We start from the raw sequence: 18136 nt of genomic DNA, 5'->3' as shown, positions 1-18136 counted from the left end.
TTCCTCAATTTGGTAGCTCATTATTCTATGACAGGTATTGGCTGGATATGTTTTTAAACAGCATGACATATAATTGGTTTTCCTGGACAGCTATAAATTCTATCTAGTGTCCCTCTGACATGTATTTATAATCATTAATCAGTCAACTAATTGCTTATTGGCATTCCTTTATTCTGTGCATAGTTTTAGCAGAACTTCAACTTGAGTAAATATGATAAACTTGTAAACAAGCTTGCAAAGATCTCTTGTGTGTTATTAAATAAACCTTTAAAGCCTGAAAGGTTTATTACACTGGAAAAAGAGTAGGGATGTATGAGATTTTTTTCAGTTGAGTTTTTAACCAGAATTTACCCAATCTGCATTTCCCAGACTCAAACACTGATTTAAAATGGATCACATTTCCAAGTTTGTCATATAATTCACAGAACAAAAGAAAATGTGTTTGACAGGAACATTGGTCCACAGGAACACTGTTTATGTTACAAGAATATAATATACTTGTACTGTTCAGCCACCCCTGAGTCCCCACCTCCCAATGGCTGGTAGGGATCTCTCTCTCCACCCTGCTTCCCTGAACCCCAAACTCCTGGGACCAGATACTGGATTCTGCACACAACAACACAACCTTGGGAGCAAACCAGGCTTATTAAAAAGACAATAGACAAAATAGGGGTGGAGGGTCTTAAAAAACCACAGTACAGAAAATACATTACATGAGGGCAGGGAAGGGAACAGAGACACTGGAGAGCAGCAGTTCACTGGAATCATACCACTCATCTCCCTCCAAGACCCCCAGGCAGGTTGGCCTCCTCGGCCGGAAAAAGCTATCTGTTCCTACAACCAACACAATATACAATCCCAACATAGCCTTCTGCCCAGTAGAATGGAGCAGTATTTCTGGACAGAGGCTTTGGCAGCAACAGGAAACTTTTCCGGAGAAAGGAGTGCCAATCTCCCTAAGCTCCTGGCTTTTATCCTGTTAGATCAGGGGTCCTCAAACTTTTTCAATAGGGGGCCAGTTGAAAGGCGGCAGCTACACACGCGGGCTGGTTGGGGGGTGCCTGGGCGCATGGGCCAGTGAGGCATCATCGGGTGTGGAAGAGGTGGCGATGGGCATGTGCGGCTGTGGCTTGCTTGGAGATCTCTCAGAGTCCAAAACCATCTCTGAGCAAGTAAGTCACTGCCTCCAGCCTGCACTGCAAGGCAGCGGCAAGCGCACGTGTGCGGAGGAGGCAGGCGGTAGCGCGGGCCAGATGAAAGGGCATGACGGGCCGGATCCATCCCGTGAGCCGTAGTTTGAGGACCCATGTGTTAGTTCAACCAGAGGACTCATGGGGGGACATCTCCTGATGGCACCCAGGTGAAAATGACCTACCCTTCAGACCTACAATCACTGGCCTTGGGGTGGGGGTGGGCTGTAAATGGCTCTGTCCTTGGAAGTAATCTAGGGCATTTTGCATTTCCATCACTATCAAGACTCCTGCAGCCTTGGCTTTGGCTTTTCATTGAGGTGCCACCTGACAGAGACGGTCAGACTTTCATGCCTGGGGTTAACCCTTTAGCTCCCAGCAACCCCTGGGTGGGTTCTCCATTACAATACTCTTCAAAAATATACATAGTTGATGCATATATTTGGAAAAAATCCGATAGCAACTTGAAATGGACATAAGTCATCATAAAAATTGAGGTGGAATTTGTTGTACTTTGACAAGGTCAGGTCATAGTTTGGGAATATAAATATCAGGTTTTTCAGTATTTATATTCCTAAACTATGCATTTCTGTGGGTCAACTTTCCCCTTCCATATGGTTTGGAATATGGTTCGTATCACCCTCATCCTGCATGGCACCAAATTAGGGGAAATATTGTATACATTGCAAAGTTATTCTATACTATCTTACATGAAATTACTGGCCAACAAAGCACAATATTATCCCTACATCAGGCAGACTCAAAATAAAACTTTAACTGGGTGGTTGAGTGACGGAGGATGGAACTAGATGTAATGCTCTTCATATACATCCCTAGCTTTATGAATCAGATGAAGAACAAGGGTTCTCTTTACAATACTATTTTATCCTCACTTAAACTCTCTTAATCTCCAGAATGTCAGCATTGACCAGTCCAATATGCATTGTAAGTAACAAACTATTGGTTGTAATTGTAGGAATGTAATTCAATTTTTTAATTCTTTTACTCTTTTATACTTGTAATTGTATAAGTAATTGCCACATGCCTTTTCACCATGTTAATTGAGCATTTACTGGACAAGATGTGTTGATTCAGTAAGTTGCTAGTGGAGTGGTTGCCCCTTGAGGGCTGTATTAAACCTTGAGGAGAGCATTTTGAGTAGCATTGCTTGTTAGAGACAATATATCACCTTGATAGGTACATGCCTCTTATGTTAAGAATGTGATAGAGAAATTATTGCTGCCTTCTAATTATTGCTTAAGTACTAAGGAATTCCTTGGAGGAGAAGTTAGGACTAAGAGATATACAGATAACTATTACCTAAAACATTTCCATTATTAAATATATGTGAAATGCTTTATTTTTGATAATAAATAGGCATTTTGGCTATGTTTGCAGGTGATCGGTTGCTTGGAAAGCACTTGATAATTTTAATTATCACCATGTGACTAGATTTACAGAACACCTTTAAGGTTATTGCCCAAGAGAGACTGACAGAGTACTTTGATTCTTTAGAATGCAATTTTCTGTTCACTTTCTATGTTTTCTGAAATTAGGTGTAGATTACAGCCAATCTTTAATGCACAGAAATAGCCTATATCATCCAGCATGTGTACAAATCCTCTGTGGTTCAAATTCAGCTTTTCCTAGATTGACATAGACCAAATTCATTTGTAATTGCCTATAATTTAAAAAGAAAATATTTCTTCTTGTTGTTTTCACTGTTTCACAAATATGTGGTCTGGTTATGAGACAGTGTTAATTATATTAGACAGTTGTGATGACTGTTGACATTGATGTAAAAATAACACCCTGTTGATTTATGCAGAATACTGCATTTTATTGCACAACTATTTAAAAACTTTTACAGAACAGAATAAATAGAGCATTAGGTCATATAGAATTTACTATCAAACATAGTAGAATAGACAGTGGCAAGTCCAAGTCTTCCTGATTCATTTGGCTAGGATTAGGCTATAAAAAATAATATTAGACTGAGGAATTATTTAAAATGCTTGTTTGCATTTATTATTTCAAACTACAAATATCACTGTAGATGGGTATTAATAAAATACCATTTATTAGGGAGAACAGGATTAAGAAGGGTATGCATGTGTGTGTTTGTGTTCGCACCTGCAAAGTAATGAAAACAGCTAGCAGCAAAGTGAAACAAAACAAATGCCAAGTATTGGAACCAAATCTAAGCATTTCTCCCTCTTCTTCTTTAAAGGATTTTTCAAAATCTTTACTTGTTCTTTGAATCACAATTTAAAGTTCAAATGCCCATGTATTTGAAAGGGTTGAGCTGCGTTTTAAGTGCAGGTGAATGGGAAAAACCTGATGGACTAAGAAAAGGCTCTTGATGTTTGGTGTGCTTCCAGATGGAGGGCCTTAGTGCTGACATTCGGGAGGCCTTGTGCGGCAATTCAATCTTTTCTCCTTTAATTTTCCTCAATAAAAAGACAGAAGAAGCAGTGAGAAAACACAGGAGGGTTATGAGTGGAATGCATTATTGTCTGCCTTCCTCATAAAATTTCATGGATGAGACAGGGTGATGGCACCATAAGGCCTTGCCTGAGATGCCCCTTAGTCTGTTCCTCTTTGCCTGTAGTGTGTTTGTTTCTTTATGCCTGCACGTTTTCTCTTGCAGTTAAAAGACAAAGCTGTGGGCTTCCTAATCCTTGGCAGCAGGAAGGTTGGTGACTCCTACACTGACTCCACTGTCACTGGAGCCCTTATACAATGCTGCTTTTAATTTGAGTTTGATGAGAGCTAGCCATGTGCTGAACTCTGTCCCCAAAACAGGTTCACCACCACTATATATGCGCCTATTATTATTATTATTATTATTATTATTATTATTATTATTACATTTCTATGCCGCCCCTTGCCGAAACCTCGGGGCCTATAATGTTCAGTATAAATGCTGCAATAGATAGGGCCTCCTCTGCTACTGACAGAGGAGCCACCAGCTTCCCCTGGAGCTTTTGCAGCAAAGTAGATTCTTTATCAAGTGAGAAATGATCAATCGGGACATTTGGCTGTAAATTTATGTTATTGTATTTATGTTATTTATGCTATTACATTGTAAGCCGTCCTGAGACTTTTTTGTGATTAGGACGGCACATATATAAATAAATTGCATATACATATACAATACAATATACAATAAATAAATTGTATACACTGTTCAGTATTCCTGTTACTTACTTCCCAAACCCTTCAGATGTCTTCTAATTAAGTGGCATTTGAACAACTTCCTGCCTCATTTATAGTACATTCCTGTGCCCATTTGTCTACACAAAAGTAAGCCCTATTGAGTTCATAGGCATGCACAATATTACATTCTTACACCCTTTTAGGGGTTTTAATTCTCATTCTTTCTAACCAGTTTGTTAGAGTAATATGCATGCTCTGTTTTGTGAGAGTAACTGGTTCACTTTTTTGTTCTAAAAAAATCGTGTATCCATTAATCTGTTCAGTAAATAATCTATGGCACCATAGCAATGCTTGTTTTCTGGTGTTGTGGCTAGACAGACAAAGGATTCAAACTTGTTACACCAGGGAGTAAACCCTACTCAAATAACTGAGTCTTGCTTGTGAGTGAAATGCCTAAGATAGCACTATTTACATAGATACTCCTTTTCAGTTAGAACTATTTCCAGATATAGTTTCCAGTTACTATTCTTCAAGATCTGAGGTACACTGTCAGATTGTAGTGTATTGGGAAGAGTAACTCTGCTTTGGGAATAAGCCCGTGGGACTCAATTCCACTATTCCTAACAACTAAAGCCTAATGGCCTTTTAGATCTCCATGGCTACTATAGCTATGCTTAGCATTGCACATGAGGATGTCTAAGGCTGGCTCGGCCTTCTTTCAGTTGACCTTGCCTCTGCCCCACCAGCTTTGGTGGGCACTGGCCACCACTGGCGCAACATGGCTTAGTCCAAACATCTGAAGGAATACCTCCCTCCATATCAACCAGGCTTTATATTAAAATAATCAAAGGAGGACCTTCATATTTTGTAAAATGGAAATGCATTTTAATGTTGGTGGTGCTAGCTTTTGAAAAGTGGGTGCCTGGGAGCATATTAGAACTTTGGGTTGTGGCGGGATTGGCTGAGGAATTTTAGATTGTTGTTTCTTCTGCTAATTGTATACGTTTACTCTCAGTTCAATTGTGGGCTTGTTTAATGTTTTGTGTTGCCTTAACATATATTGATTTTAGATATAGAGCTAGGTCTCGATTAGTGCAGATAATGCATCCCATGAAATTATTGCATTATTCGAATTTGTATTATTTGAAGTTATAATTATGTGTAAAATATGGTAATTGTTCCAGCTCGATGGTTCCAGATCTATTTCTATCACTGTAGCACTTCTGTTCATTGTAGATGTTTGCAAACCACACAGAGCTGATATAAAACATGCAGGGGACATAAAAGGTAAAGGTATAATATTCCCTAAGTAGATTCAGGCATTCTGACATCTTGTTCTGTTTTAGAGTTGCTATAACCACATTCATGATGTCAAATTTTTGCTCTTCTTTTTTACAGTCATAGTATTTTATTTGAAGAATCTTCCTTTTGTTCATTTGGTTAAGGGAACTTCTTAAAATGATTAAAACAAAACAGGAAAACTAACATATATTATGGCAGGCAGCAGTTCATGTGCACGTGAATATAAATAAATAGAGACTGAAGTAGCATCTTCTAAAACCCAAGCTGTACCTGGGTAACCTCAACTGCATGTGTATTAAGTTCGCATTAACTGAATTTTTGTTTACATTAAACACAACCTGCTATCATTGTACAATTTGCACTAAATCAAATATCACATTATTTGAATTCTCATTGATCGTGACCTAGCTCTCTGTGTATGTATGTGTTGCTTCATAATCCATTTTTTCTGGATGAAGGTACAGTGTATAAATCATTAAAATGAATATATAAATAGATGGCAGCATTCTGAACAGAATTTCAGTGGTGCTGTTGGTTATGCTTGGGCCACCATGCAGTCTTTGAATGACTCCTGGGTGGTTTACAATTGTGGAGAACTGTCTCTTTGCATCCCCCTTCCTCTTTAACTGTGTGAGCAGCTCTGCCCACCTCTGTGTCATTTCGAGGAAAACAGAACCAGTTCCTTCAGAATGAGGAGATGGAGAGCTGAATGAATGTGTGTGTGCTATAGCTGAAAGCCTGTTGGTGTGGAGGGATGGTTTCAGCACAGACATACGAAGACAATGGCATTGCAATGGGAAGCATATCACACAATAGTACAGTCATGAAAAAAGATGTTGAATTAAATGGACCATGCTTACATTGCTGTTGATCCTCAGGAACAGTTTTTCCAGTGTATGGAGCATTTTGATTCCATCCAGCATATGTTGCTCACATTTTTCTCTGCTCTAATTCATCCATGTTTTTCGACAGCACCAGATGGCATGTTGCCTCCAAGGCTTTCATCTGCCACGCCGACCAGTCTTCAGGTTGTCTGGTCTATACCAGTTCGCAACAATGCTCCAGGCTTACCCAGCTACCGACTCCAAATGAGGCCTAAGCACTCCCCAGAAGATATCCTAGAGTAAGCAAGTAGTAAACTCTACCTAGATAATGGGGAAACTAAAATGATCACTATGATTTACTTCAAGAGTATAAATTCTATATATGTAGAGCATGCAGTATTTTCCTCCTCTCTTGTGTATTTTATTTTGTTTCATTTTGTTGATCAGGTTGTTTTCAAAACCTTCAGCTTCTTTAAACTACATAGTCAAGGATCTACAGCCATATACATCCTATGAAATGAGAGTTATTGCCTGCAATGGATACGGTGATGCATACAGCAACTGGAGTGTAATGGTTACAGCAGAGGACAGTAAGTAGCATGTGGAACTGTATTTTGCATGTCTTCTTAATGAATTATCCTCACTCATTTCTTAGAAGACTCTTGAGAAACAGTGGATACTCATTGAATGACCTGCTTTCAAGGAATACTTAACACTTCTACTAGTCAGCTAAGAAATATGTGCACCTGCCACAGAATTCCATCACTTTGTAGAAAATTGTGGGGTGTGTTCTACAGTACACTCATTTTTCACATGATTTTGGTAGGACTCATAATCAGGATTGGTGCCAGGTCAGCATGGATGCCTCCGGTACCCCTTCTAATCAGCCATGTTTGTGCCAGTATGCCTTCCCCTGTTTTAGCCAGTTGCATGTTCCACTATTTATTTCCACTGGAAAGTGTGTGGGAATGGGGATGGGGGACAGGCTGGCTTAGTTAGGAAAAAGGCTAGTGGTATCAGTGCTCTTCTGAGGTTGGCTGCCTACTCTTGTAATGGTCCATGATACCTCACCAGATTGGATCATTGTGGGAAGTTATTAAAGTTGCCACCTACTGCTCACTGGAAAAGTGTTGACAATGGTTGACTGCAGTGGCATCAGCAATGGTGGATCTTTAACAGCTACCTGAGAATGCTGGACCTATTCATAGTCAATTTACATAAAATGAGAAGTGATCTAGAACAATCACAACATACTTAAACACAAATGAAAGTCATTAGTTTGAACTTTCGACAAAGCCAACAGTTTGGGTTATTGTAATGTGCTTCATGTGGGGCTACCCTTAAAGATGATCCAAATACTTCAATTGGTACAAAATAGAGCAACCAGGCTACTGACAGGACCTAGCAGATGAGTGGTGGTTCTGTACCATTTGCACTGGCTACCGACTGAGGTTTGGGCCTGATTTAAGGTGTTGACAATGACATATAAACTCCTAAATGGTTTACGGTCTGGATATTTGAAGAAACACCTCCTTCCATATGTACCTGCCTGGTCCTTAAGATCTTCTACAGAGGTCCTACGAGAGCCTTCCTTGAAGGAATTGAGGAGGGCTGTTACAAGGGGAAGGGCCTTCTCAGCAGGGGCACCTCAATTGTGGAATATGATCCTCAGAAAGGTTTGCCTGGCACCAATTCTTTTATTTCTTCTGCCATTAGACCAAAACTCTTATTGAACCAGTATTTTAATTGTTGATTTTAAAATACGTTTGATTTAATCCTATTTTAATCAAGTAAATTACCTTATATTTTTAGTATTGTTAACCATCTTGAGATTTTCTGTGAAAATAATAGACAGTATAGAAAAAAGCAAAAAAATAAATTAGCAAGGAGATGAGACAAACCTCCTTTGAAAGAGAACCTTTGTGAGACGGAGTCTGTATGAGATAGATCTTTGTAGCTGCATGGCTTGGTAGATGAAAAATGTTCAAAACCACAAGTTTGGAAGAGGAAAGCAGACTCTTCTTTCACCTCTAAAGACTCAGCTTTGGGGCAATAATCCAACTGAGTACCTAAACCATGGGTCCTCAAACTATGGCCTGCGGGCTGGATCCGGTCCGCCATGTCCATTTATCCAGCCCACCTCAGAGGTTTTGGACTCGCCCTGTGCGATGTCTTGCTTGGGCAGAGATCATTTTGGACTCGCTCAGAGAAAACAATCTCCATGCGAGCAAGCCGCTGCCTCGCTGTGTGTGCTCCTGGTGACGGCTTGCTCATGTGGAGATCGTTTTGGACTCGCTCAGAGAAAACAATCTCTGCGTGCGTCTCTCCCTCACTGTGCACGCCCGCCCCCACCTCACTGCGTGCGCGCCCCCCGTCCTCCCTTGAGCACGCACCCCCGGCCCCCTCACCGGCCAGTGCCCACCCTGTGCTGGCACAGCCCTGCCAGCCCATGCTCACCACTGGCACCTTTCAACTGGCCCTTGTTGAAAAAGTTTGAGGACCCCTGACCTAAACTGTCAACGCTTGGCCTCATTCTTTCATGCAGGATGAGCTATTAATTGAACATGATTGAGGTGTTATACTGTGATTTGGTTAATGATTTTGATAATAAAAACTGTGTCCAGTTCAAGTTTCTGGAATTCTTCTTCTTCCATTACATGTATATCCTGCATTTCTCCCTCTGCAAGGAATCCAAAGTAGCTTACAAAGTTTCCCTCTTCAAAAAAAAAAAAAAGTGGTGTGAGCTAGGTTAGGCTGAGAGTCTGTGCCTGGCTCAAAGGTAGCCTGGGTTTCATGGTCAAGTGATGACTAAAACCCAGGTCTCCTGACTTGCAGGGCAACACTCTACTGACTACAGCACACTGGCTGTTCATGTCACATTGTTGTTGAATACAGTTTGTTCTTGCGCAATAACGCATTTTATTTCTGCCAGTTTTGGATTTTTTAAATTTATCTATTTGATATTTTAATTGAAAGTGTTATTACTAAATCCAAATCTAACTCAGGCAGTATTTTCTGCTCTTTGTCTGGGTTGATGACTGTCATGTTGCAAGCCATCACCAGGCTGTAGCTATCACAGATAATTGCTCAAATGCTAACCTTCACAAATTGTGATTTTCTTGTGCTCAAGCTTGATTCCTATAGCCCTCAGATATAACTACTTCCTCCCCATTTGTATGGGTTGGATCACTTGGCTTCTTGGGCAGAGTGGCTTAACCTTGGATTATGATGCTTTCACCTTTGCAATGCCAGAGTATGAAAAGATATTCATAGGAACATAGAAACCTGCATTATGCCAGGTCACATTCCTTGTCCATTTGGCTCCCTGTTGTCTACTCTGATTGGCTGTGTCTGATCATTCTAAGTGAAGTCATGGACTGAACCAGATAAAGCATGCACTGCTGTTAAAAGTCACTGTGTACTGAACTGCTCTCCAAAAGTGTCTTATTTACCGTATTTTTCGCTCTATAAGATGCACCTGACCATAAGATGCACCTAGTTTTTAGAGGAGGGATCCATGGAAAGCTTCCTGATAATCACAGGCACATTCCCCATAACTTCCCCATGGGCTTCATTAAAGGACGGGTTGCCATTTGAAAACACACACCGACCTGTGATTAACAGCTCTCATCTGTGCTGGAGGAGGGGGGCAGAGCAGGGCGCGCCGAACACGTGCCGGCCAGGTGGTGCAGCCGGGCCGGCAGCGTGCTGGTGGTGGTCTTCTGGGCAGCATGGTGGCGGCAGCTCTTCCTGGACAGTGGGGGTGAGCAGTCCGTCCCTCCGTACAGCTGGCAGGTTAAAGCCCGCGGCTCCTCCTCCATGGCAGGTCTTCCTGGGTGGTGGGGATGAGCAGTCTGTCTCTCTGTGCAGCCGGCAGGTTAAAGCCCGCAGCTCCTCCTCCTCCGCACCACTCCCCCTGAGTGGCACAGCTCTCACCTGCGCAGGAGGTGGGGGCAGAGCAGTGCGTGCCAAGCGCGTGCCGGCCAGGTGGTGCCACGTGGTGCAGGCGGGCCGGCAGCGTCCCGGGTGTTGGGCACACACACACACATTTGCTCTATAAGACGCACAGACATTTCCCCTTACTTTTGAGGGGGGAAAAGTGTGTCTTATAGAGCGAAAAATACAGTATTTATTCATTCATTCATTTATTTATTTATTTTTCGATTTATATCCTGCCTTTTCCTACAGAGGGCTCAAGGCAGCTTACATCATTCTCCTCCTCCATCTTATCCCCACAACAACAACCCTGTGAGGTAGGTTGGGCTGAGAGTCTGTGACTGGCCCAAAGTCACCTAGTTGGCTCCATGGCTGAACGGGAACTAGAACCCAGCTCGTCTGAGTCCCAGTCCCATGCTCTTAACCACTACACCACACTGGCTCTCTTATGATGATTTAATGTGAATTATGGTGCTCTGAATTGTTCCTTAGACTTCATTCTCGGACTGAAAGCATCAGTACTATATGGACAAAGACAAAGTTAGGGTTATGTTGTTTCTATTCTCTACTACTGTGAGCAAATTAGTCCTTGCTTTGGGCTATCTCCCTCTCCGGTCAATCTGGTCAATCTATGCAGAGATGAAAGTTAGGTGCAAGAAAGTAGCATCCTTTCTGAAATCTGCTTTGTCTTATTTCATAATAAAACAAGCCCTGGATGGATATTGGTCATATTCAATCCTATCCCACTCTCCCTGTGCCTTTTACATTAGTGTTATAGAAAGAAATTCCAATCATGTTAGTGTTTCCATGGGAAAATTTTCATCTGTTGATTTTTGGCAGTCCCTGTTAAGCGGTCCCTAAAAAAAATAAGAACTTTGCACATGGGTGCAATGCTTAGGGCACAATCCTGTGAATGTGTAGCCAGCCATGCTTAGAGTTGTTACACTGTGTTCTGCCTCAATAGGCCTAGAATTATCCTCTTAATTATTATTCCAATATTATTGCTTCAGTTATTTCCCACAACATTAGAACCATCAATTAACAAGAACTCACTGTTTCCCATTTTGTCTATCTCTATGGTCACTGAAAAGGCTTCTTAAAACTGATATATTAATAAAGTAGTTCTGCTTTTCTGGTTTGTTCACCCAAACCTCTGCAAACATGTAGCTCTTGTTGTATTTAATATGCAGGAATCGATTTCTCTTGCCTGTCATAACATTAGTAAGAGTCTTCTGCCCCCATAGAGATCCATGAAGAGATAATAAACTGCCCCACTTTACCCCAATTTGCACCAGTAAGCAAATAAACACTCATTTCTAGTCAGATGGTTAGAAAAGAGCAATGATGTGCCTCCCTTTTAAACATAGAGACTGAACTTTTGAAGCAGACGAGCAAAATAGCTTCCCATAAAAGATAATTTCATTTGCCAAAATGAAACTACCTTCCAGTATTAATGCTGTAATGAAATGGCTTGAAGAATGACTGAGAGACATTAAAGGAAGTGAGATGCCCCTCCCCCTTCTAGTCCTCATATTCCATCGTTAGCTCTATAAACAATTCCTTCCATGTAAGAAGAGCTTATTATTTTATTTGCAGCATTGGCAGGCTAAGCTGTGTTGCTGTCATACTCTTGCAGTCTTCCCTCCAGTGACAACCACATTGACAACATGTTATATTCCACATTGATTTTACAGTTAAGGAGTTGATTGTGATATATAGAGATTTTAAGAATTCAGCTGAGAGGCTGACTTTTGCCTTTTATCATTCCATTAAAATTTTATAACCATCTTTTTCATGTCATTTCACCCATGAATTCTTACTTTAGAAAGTGATAGCTACTGCTGTGAGCATAACTTTTCTCATGTTCAGAGCTTTTTATTGTATTAGCAAACTACCCCAATTATAGTTAATACTCATGTTTTACATAATTGTGGTGACCCTTTCAGCCAAGTAGGACCATGCTGCTGGCTGGGGTGTATGCATGTGTAGGTTCACAGGACCGCACATTCACATGTGTACTCCCCCCAAAAAAATTCTGCATGTCTCTAAGAGTCTTAGGGAACAAGATTTAACACTTTTCTATCCAGAGGGGCCAATTAAACAGCCCTCCAAAGTCTTGTTTGAATTGAGTGAGTTTTAAAGGTCTGCCTTTTAAAAGAGCTGCAGAGAGCGGATATGGAAATACATCCTTTAAAAAAAAGTGTTTTGGAATTGGGGGGGGGGGGAATAAAATGGAAGTTAAGCATCTCTTCTCATATGTTATAGCAGATAATGTTAAAAGGGTTATGTCTAAACTCTGCAGGGGTTTGTAACACAAGTTCATCTCATTATCCCAAATGTTTCACCTATAATGCCAGCAACGTTCTCAGTGGGGATGAAAGGCTTATTCATTTTATCACAAGGGAGAACAAACTGCTTGATTATTTTCCTCCTGCAGATATCCACAGTCTGATCATTCAGATATAGGTATAATTAGAAATTTTGCTGATGACCAGACCTGTAAAAGTGAATCATCAAAGAGCTATGAATTTATTTAAGATGAATGTCCAAAAGTTTCCATCACCTTATATCTTATACACTTTAAATCTTAATGAGATGTTCTTACCCTCATAGATCTGGTTATTATCCTAAGAATCTTTTTCCCAATTTTTTTTAAAAATAGAATCCTTATACATTCAGTAGCACTGTGGAAATTTAAGAGTGATCCTATTTTTCTCCCCAGTAAAAGAGCACCAGCATTCAAATTCACATTTTAATTGTGCCAACTTTGGTTGGAACATGTTTTCACATAGAATCTGTAAAGCATTTTAATGTCTTCTAACGTCCTTTTTTGTAATGTGCAATGAGCCTAAAATGCATCGTAGTAATCTATTTATAGACAATACGTATTAGTTTGTGTTGTCTGTGCATCTTGTATTTTTGTTTTTATCTTGTAAGTTTTTTTCATCAGACAGGTTCCACCCATAAAAGTGGTCTTAAAATATTTTTAAATAGGTACATAAGAAGCGTACATGTTATTAGTACCAAGAACAGGATACCAGGTGATTCAGCAAGGAAAAAAAGATGCTTACTCATTACTTCGTAACAACTTTCTTTTTTCTTTCTGTAATAAATAATAATAATAATAATAATACCACCACCTAACCCCTTTCCTGACAAAGTGGCATTTATATTGTTTTAGATTATTTTAATACTTTATTATCCCTAAATATTTTGTTCAATAATGATTGGGAATTATTTTTGTACTGTATTTCCTATTGCATTTGCTTTCAGCAGGCAGTAAATACTTCTGCAGTATTTGAAATATGCTGTAGAATGTAACTCAAAGTCACTGGCAATGTTGCATCTAAAAATGTGGACCCTTTTGATTCTCTTAGACTTTGGGGGAAAAAAAGCTTTCAACAAACCCAAAGCTGTTTTAAACAATTACTGTACCCAAGTATATCTTTTTTAAAGATTTTCTATAAAATCTAATGTTCACAGAAAATCTCATAAACGTCAAAATTGCTGTGGGCAGAATAGGTGGATATAGTATTTTCTTGATCTGCTGTAGCAATTTATAGATTTCAGGACGTGGTTTATAAGAATGCTAAATGTTCTGGAATTACAGCTGTTACTGATCAGTGATTGAGCCAGATTTGTGTTATTGCACCATGTTCTTGCTTGTACCTAGAGAGCAGTAAAGCCTCAATATAATAAAAAGCACCTGCATTTTAAATGAAATTTCAATTGAAAAACTTAACAGCCCTTCAAATTGCAGAATTTAACGCAGCCCAGTAAAGCTTAAATAACACTTTGCCTCCACAGGCTGAGGGTTTTTGCATTCAAGGTGACTTGATTGTGTCGCATGGCGAAATTATTTACAATTAAGGGATTTCTCTGGAGGGGGTTGCAGAGTATTTGCTGTTCCACAACACCTATGCGGGCATATGGTCGGTCTTTTTCAGTATTCATGGAGGCTCCTGAACCTTTATGATAATTGAATCAGTTAGAGTGCTGAGTGGAGCAAGCATAAAACCTGTTAACCTAAAGGTCAGATCTGTGCATTGTTTATTTATCAGTAGGTGAAAGAGCTAAATCGGCAGCTTCTGTCACAGTCACAGTAAAAAATCACCTGTAATATTAACAGGGAGTAGATAAATTGCAAAAAATGGATTAGAATGATAAACAGAATGGAGGAAAATATTGCATATATAATGAGAGGCATACCAGTGGGTTTCACAGGGTGATAAAATTCACAGGCTTGTTACGAGAGTGTTATGGGGGTAATTAGGAGGATGCTCAAGAAAAATGGCAACCCAAGTGAGGACCATGGTTCTAAATGTTCTGCTTGGTTCTGTATTGTTCTTATACGAAATTCATTTTCAACATTATATAACCCTGCTATGGTTCACTAGGTTTCTGTTGTACAGTAGTTGGTGTGTTGGATGGAAGAGACTTAGACTCACTGTCCTGAGTGGCTGTGAAACTCATTGGGTGGCCCTGGGCAAATTACTGACAATGGGCCACCCAATTCTGCCCCTACCAATTCACTTATACCCCACCAATTCTGTTGTACAAGTAGTGCCCACTGCTTGTGCCACGTTGTGCTGCCAGATAAACCAGAAACACACAGAAATGCTTGTCTCTGGAAGGAGGGCAGTCAGCAGACTATTGGAAGGGAACTCTGGTGACCTGCCTCCTTCCACAAATTAGTGTTTAGGAAGTGCTATATCTTCCTTGTGTTGTGCTTGTGTAACTTAATTGGTGGGACCCACCGTGTAGAGAGGAAAATTGGAAGCAGGGGAAGGAGTGTACTACTGAATTCTGTCCTCACCAACCACAACATCCGTCATGGTCTTTTTAAGAATGCATTTTAAGAAGCTGAGTGGTCCTTCCTTCTTACTGCCCCATGTGTCTATGTCATTTCTCAAAGTCTGTAAGTATGTGTAGCAGTGTTTCAAAAAATACATTAAACATCAGAAATAGTATGTTACGTCTCTGAAATTTAAGTACAAAGGATTGGCTCCAAATATAGCTCTGGTTAGAATGGACTAATTATAATCCTTGGGACTTAAAGTAGCTGTTACACCACAGCTAATTTAAATTCCATTTATTTCAATGAGTGTATTGTGATTATGACCACATCTGGGCCCAATGCCCTTGAATACCATGTTTCTTTCTCCCTTTTGTAAAAGTTACCTAATCCTTTTTCTACTGGTGTTGACAAAAAATTCAGGTATGAGATATTCAAAAATAATTTCTCTCAAAAAAGAAGTAGAAGTGCTCAATAGAAATAGTTTCAGTTAATTTTTAATGAGAATTTAGCCAGTTCTCACCTCCCAGATCTGAACTTGGACATCCACCTGCACAATCTAAAATCAAAGTCTCTAAATTTCTTTCTCAGAAAAAATGGAGTAGCCTTCATAGTCAATAAAAGAGTAGGAAAAGCAGTACTGGGGTATAATCTCCAAAATGACAGAATGATCTCAGTTTAAATCCAAGGCAAACCATCCAACATCACAGTAGTTCAAGTCTATGCCCCAACCATTGGTGCTGAAGAGGCTGAAGGTGATCGGTTCTATGAAGGCCTACAACACCTTCTAGAATTAACACCAAAAAATGAGGTCCTTATCATAATGGGGGATTGGAATGCTAAGGCAGGAAGCCAAAAGATAACTGGAATAACAGGCAAGTTTGGCCTTGGAGTACAAAATGAAGCAGGGGACAGGCTGATAGAATTTTGTCAATAGAATACGATGGTCATAGCAAACACTCTTTTCCAACAACCCAAGGGACAACGCTACACATGGACATCACCAGACAGTCAACACAGAAATCAGATTGACTATGTGCTCTGCAGCCAAAGATGGAGAAGCTCTATACAGTCACTTTAGCGACCAGGAGCTGACTGTGGCTCAGAGCATGAGCTTCTTGTTGCAAAATTTAGGCTTAAATTGAAGAAAGTAGGGAAAAGCACTAGGCCACTCAAGTACGACCTAAATCATATCCCTGATGAATATACAGTAGAGGTGACAAATAGATATAAGGAATTAGATCTGATAGACAGAGTGCCTGAAGAACTATGGACAGGGGTTCGCAACATTGTACAAGAGGTAGCAACTAAAACCATCCCAAAGAAAAAGAAATGCAAGAAAGCAAAATGGCAGTCTGAGGAAACTTTACAAATAGCTGAGGAAAGAAGGGATGAGAAAGGCAAGGGAGAAAGAGTAAGATACTCCCAAATGAATGCAGAATTTCAGAGAATAGCTAGAAGAGATAAGAATGCCTTCTTAAACGAACAGTGCAAAGAAATAGAAGAAAACAATAGAATAGGGAGGGCCAGTGATCTCTTCAAGAAAATTGGAGATATGAAGGGAACATTTCATGCAAAGATGGGCATGATAAAGGACCAAAATGGCAGGGACCTAACAGAGGCAGAAAAGATTAAAAAGAGGTGGCAAGATTACAAAGAAGAACTGTACAAGAAAGAACTTAATGTCCCTGATAACCACGACGGGGTGGTCACTGACCTCGAGCCAGACATCCTGGAATGTGAAGTCAAATGGGCCTTAGGAAGTCTGAGCAATTACAAAGCTAGTGGAGGTTACAGTATTCCAGCTGATCTATTCAAAATCTTAAAAGACGATGCAGTAAAAGTGCTACACTGAATACGACAGTAAATTTGGAAAACTCGACAGTGGCCACAGGATTGGAAAAGGTCAGTTTACTTTCCTATCCCAAAGAAGGGCAATGCCAAAGAATGTTCAAACTACTGCACCATTGCACTCATTTCACATGCTAGCAAAGTGATGCTCAAAATCCTACAAGATAGGCTCCAGCAGTATATGGACCGAGAACTACCAGAAGTACAGGCAGAATTTTGAAGAGGGAGAGGAACTATGGATCAAATTGCCAACTTACACTGGATCATGGAGGAAGCTGGGGAGCTCCAGAAAAACATCTACTTCTGCTTCATTGACTATGCTAAAGGCTTTGATTGTGTGGATCACAACAAATTGTGGCAAGTTCTTAAAGAGATGGGAGTACTAGACCATCTTATTTGTCTCTTGAGAAACCTATATGCGAGTCAAGAAGCAACAGTGAGAACTGGACATGGAACCACTGATTGGTTCAAAATTGAGAAATGAGTTCGGCAAGGCTGTATACTGTCGCCCTGCCTATTTAACTTATATGCTGAGCACATCATGAGAAAGGCAGGGCTAGATGAATCCCCAATTGGAATTAAGACTGCTGGGAGAAATATCAACAACCTCAGATATTCAGATGATACGCGTACCACTCTAATGGCAGAAGGTGAAGAGGAACTAAAGAGCCTCTTGATGTGGGTGAAGGAGGAGAGCGCAAAAGTTGGCTTGAAATTCAACATTAAGAAAGCTAAGATCATGGCATCCTGTCCTTTCACTTCCTGGCAAATAGATGGGGAAGAAATGGAGGTAGTGACAGATTTTATTTTCCTGGGCTCCAAGATCACCACAGATGGGGACTGCAGCCAAGAAATTAAAAGACGCTTGCTCCTGAGGAGGAAAGCTATGGCAAATCTAGATAGCATACTAAAAAGCAGAGGCATCACCCTCCCAACAAAAGTGCGTATAGTCAAGGCTATGGCTTTCCCAGTTGCAATGTGTATCTGTGAAAGCTGGACCATAAGGAAGGCTGAGCACAAAAGGATTTAGGCCTTTGAATTGTGGTGCTGGAGGAGACTCCTGTGAGTCCCTTGGACTG

At 40.4% G+C, this 18136-nt stretch overlaps 1 protein-coding gene across 1 annotated transcript in view; it reads left to right on the top strand.

Annotated features, from left to right (window-relative positions):
* USH2A (usherin) overlaps positions 1–18136 on the top strand; it is a 579889-nt gene that overhangs the window by 339774 nt on the left and 221979 nt on the right. Inside the window, exons 38-39 of the mRNA XM_044449731.1 lie at positions 6624–6774; positions 6923–7065. Coding sequence (XP_044305666.1) covers positions 6624–6774; positions 6923–7065 — 294 coding nt within the window. The remainder of the gene's footprint in view (positions 1–6623; positions 6775–6922; positions 7066–18136) is intronic.

Source organism: Varanus komodoensis, unplaced genomic scaffold (assembly GCF_004798865.1).
Source record: "Varanus komodoensis strain SLA01 unplaced genomic scaffold, ASM479886v1 scaffold1, whole genome shotgun sequence".
Lineage (NCBI taxonomy): Eukaryota > Metazoa > Chordata > Lepidosauria > Squamata > Varanidae > Varanus > Varanus komodoensis.
The sequence above is the reverse complement of the archived record's forward strand: the minus strand, read 5'-3'. Positions and strand labels throughout refer to the sequence as shown.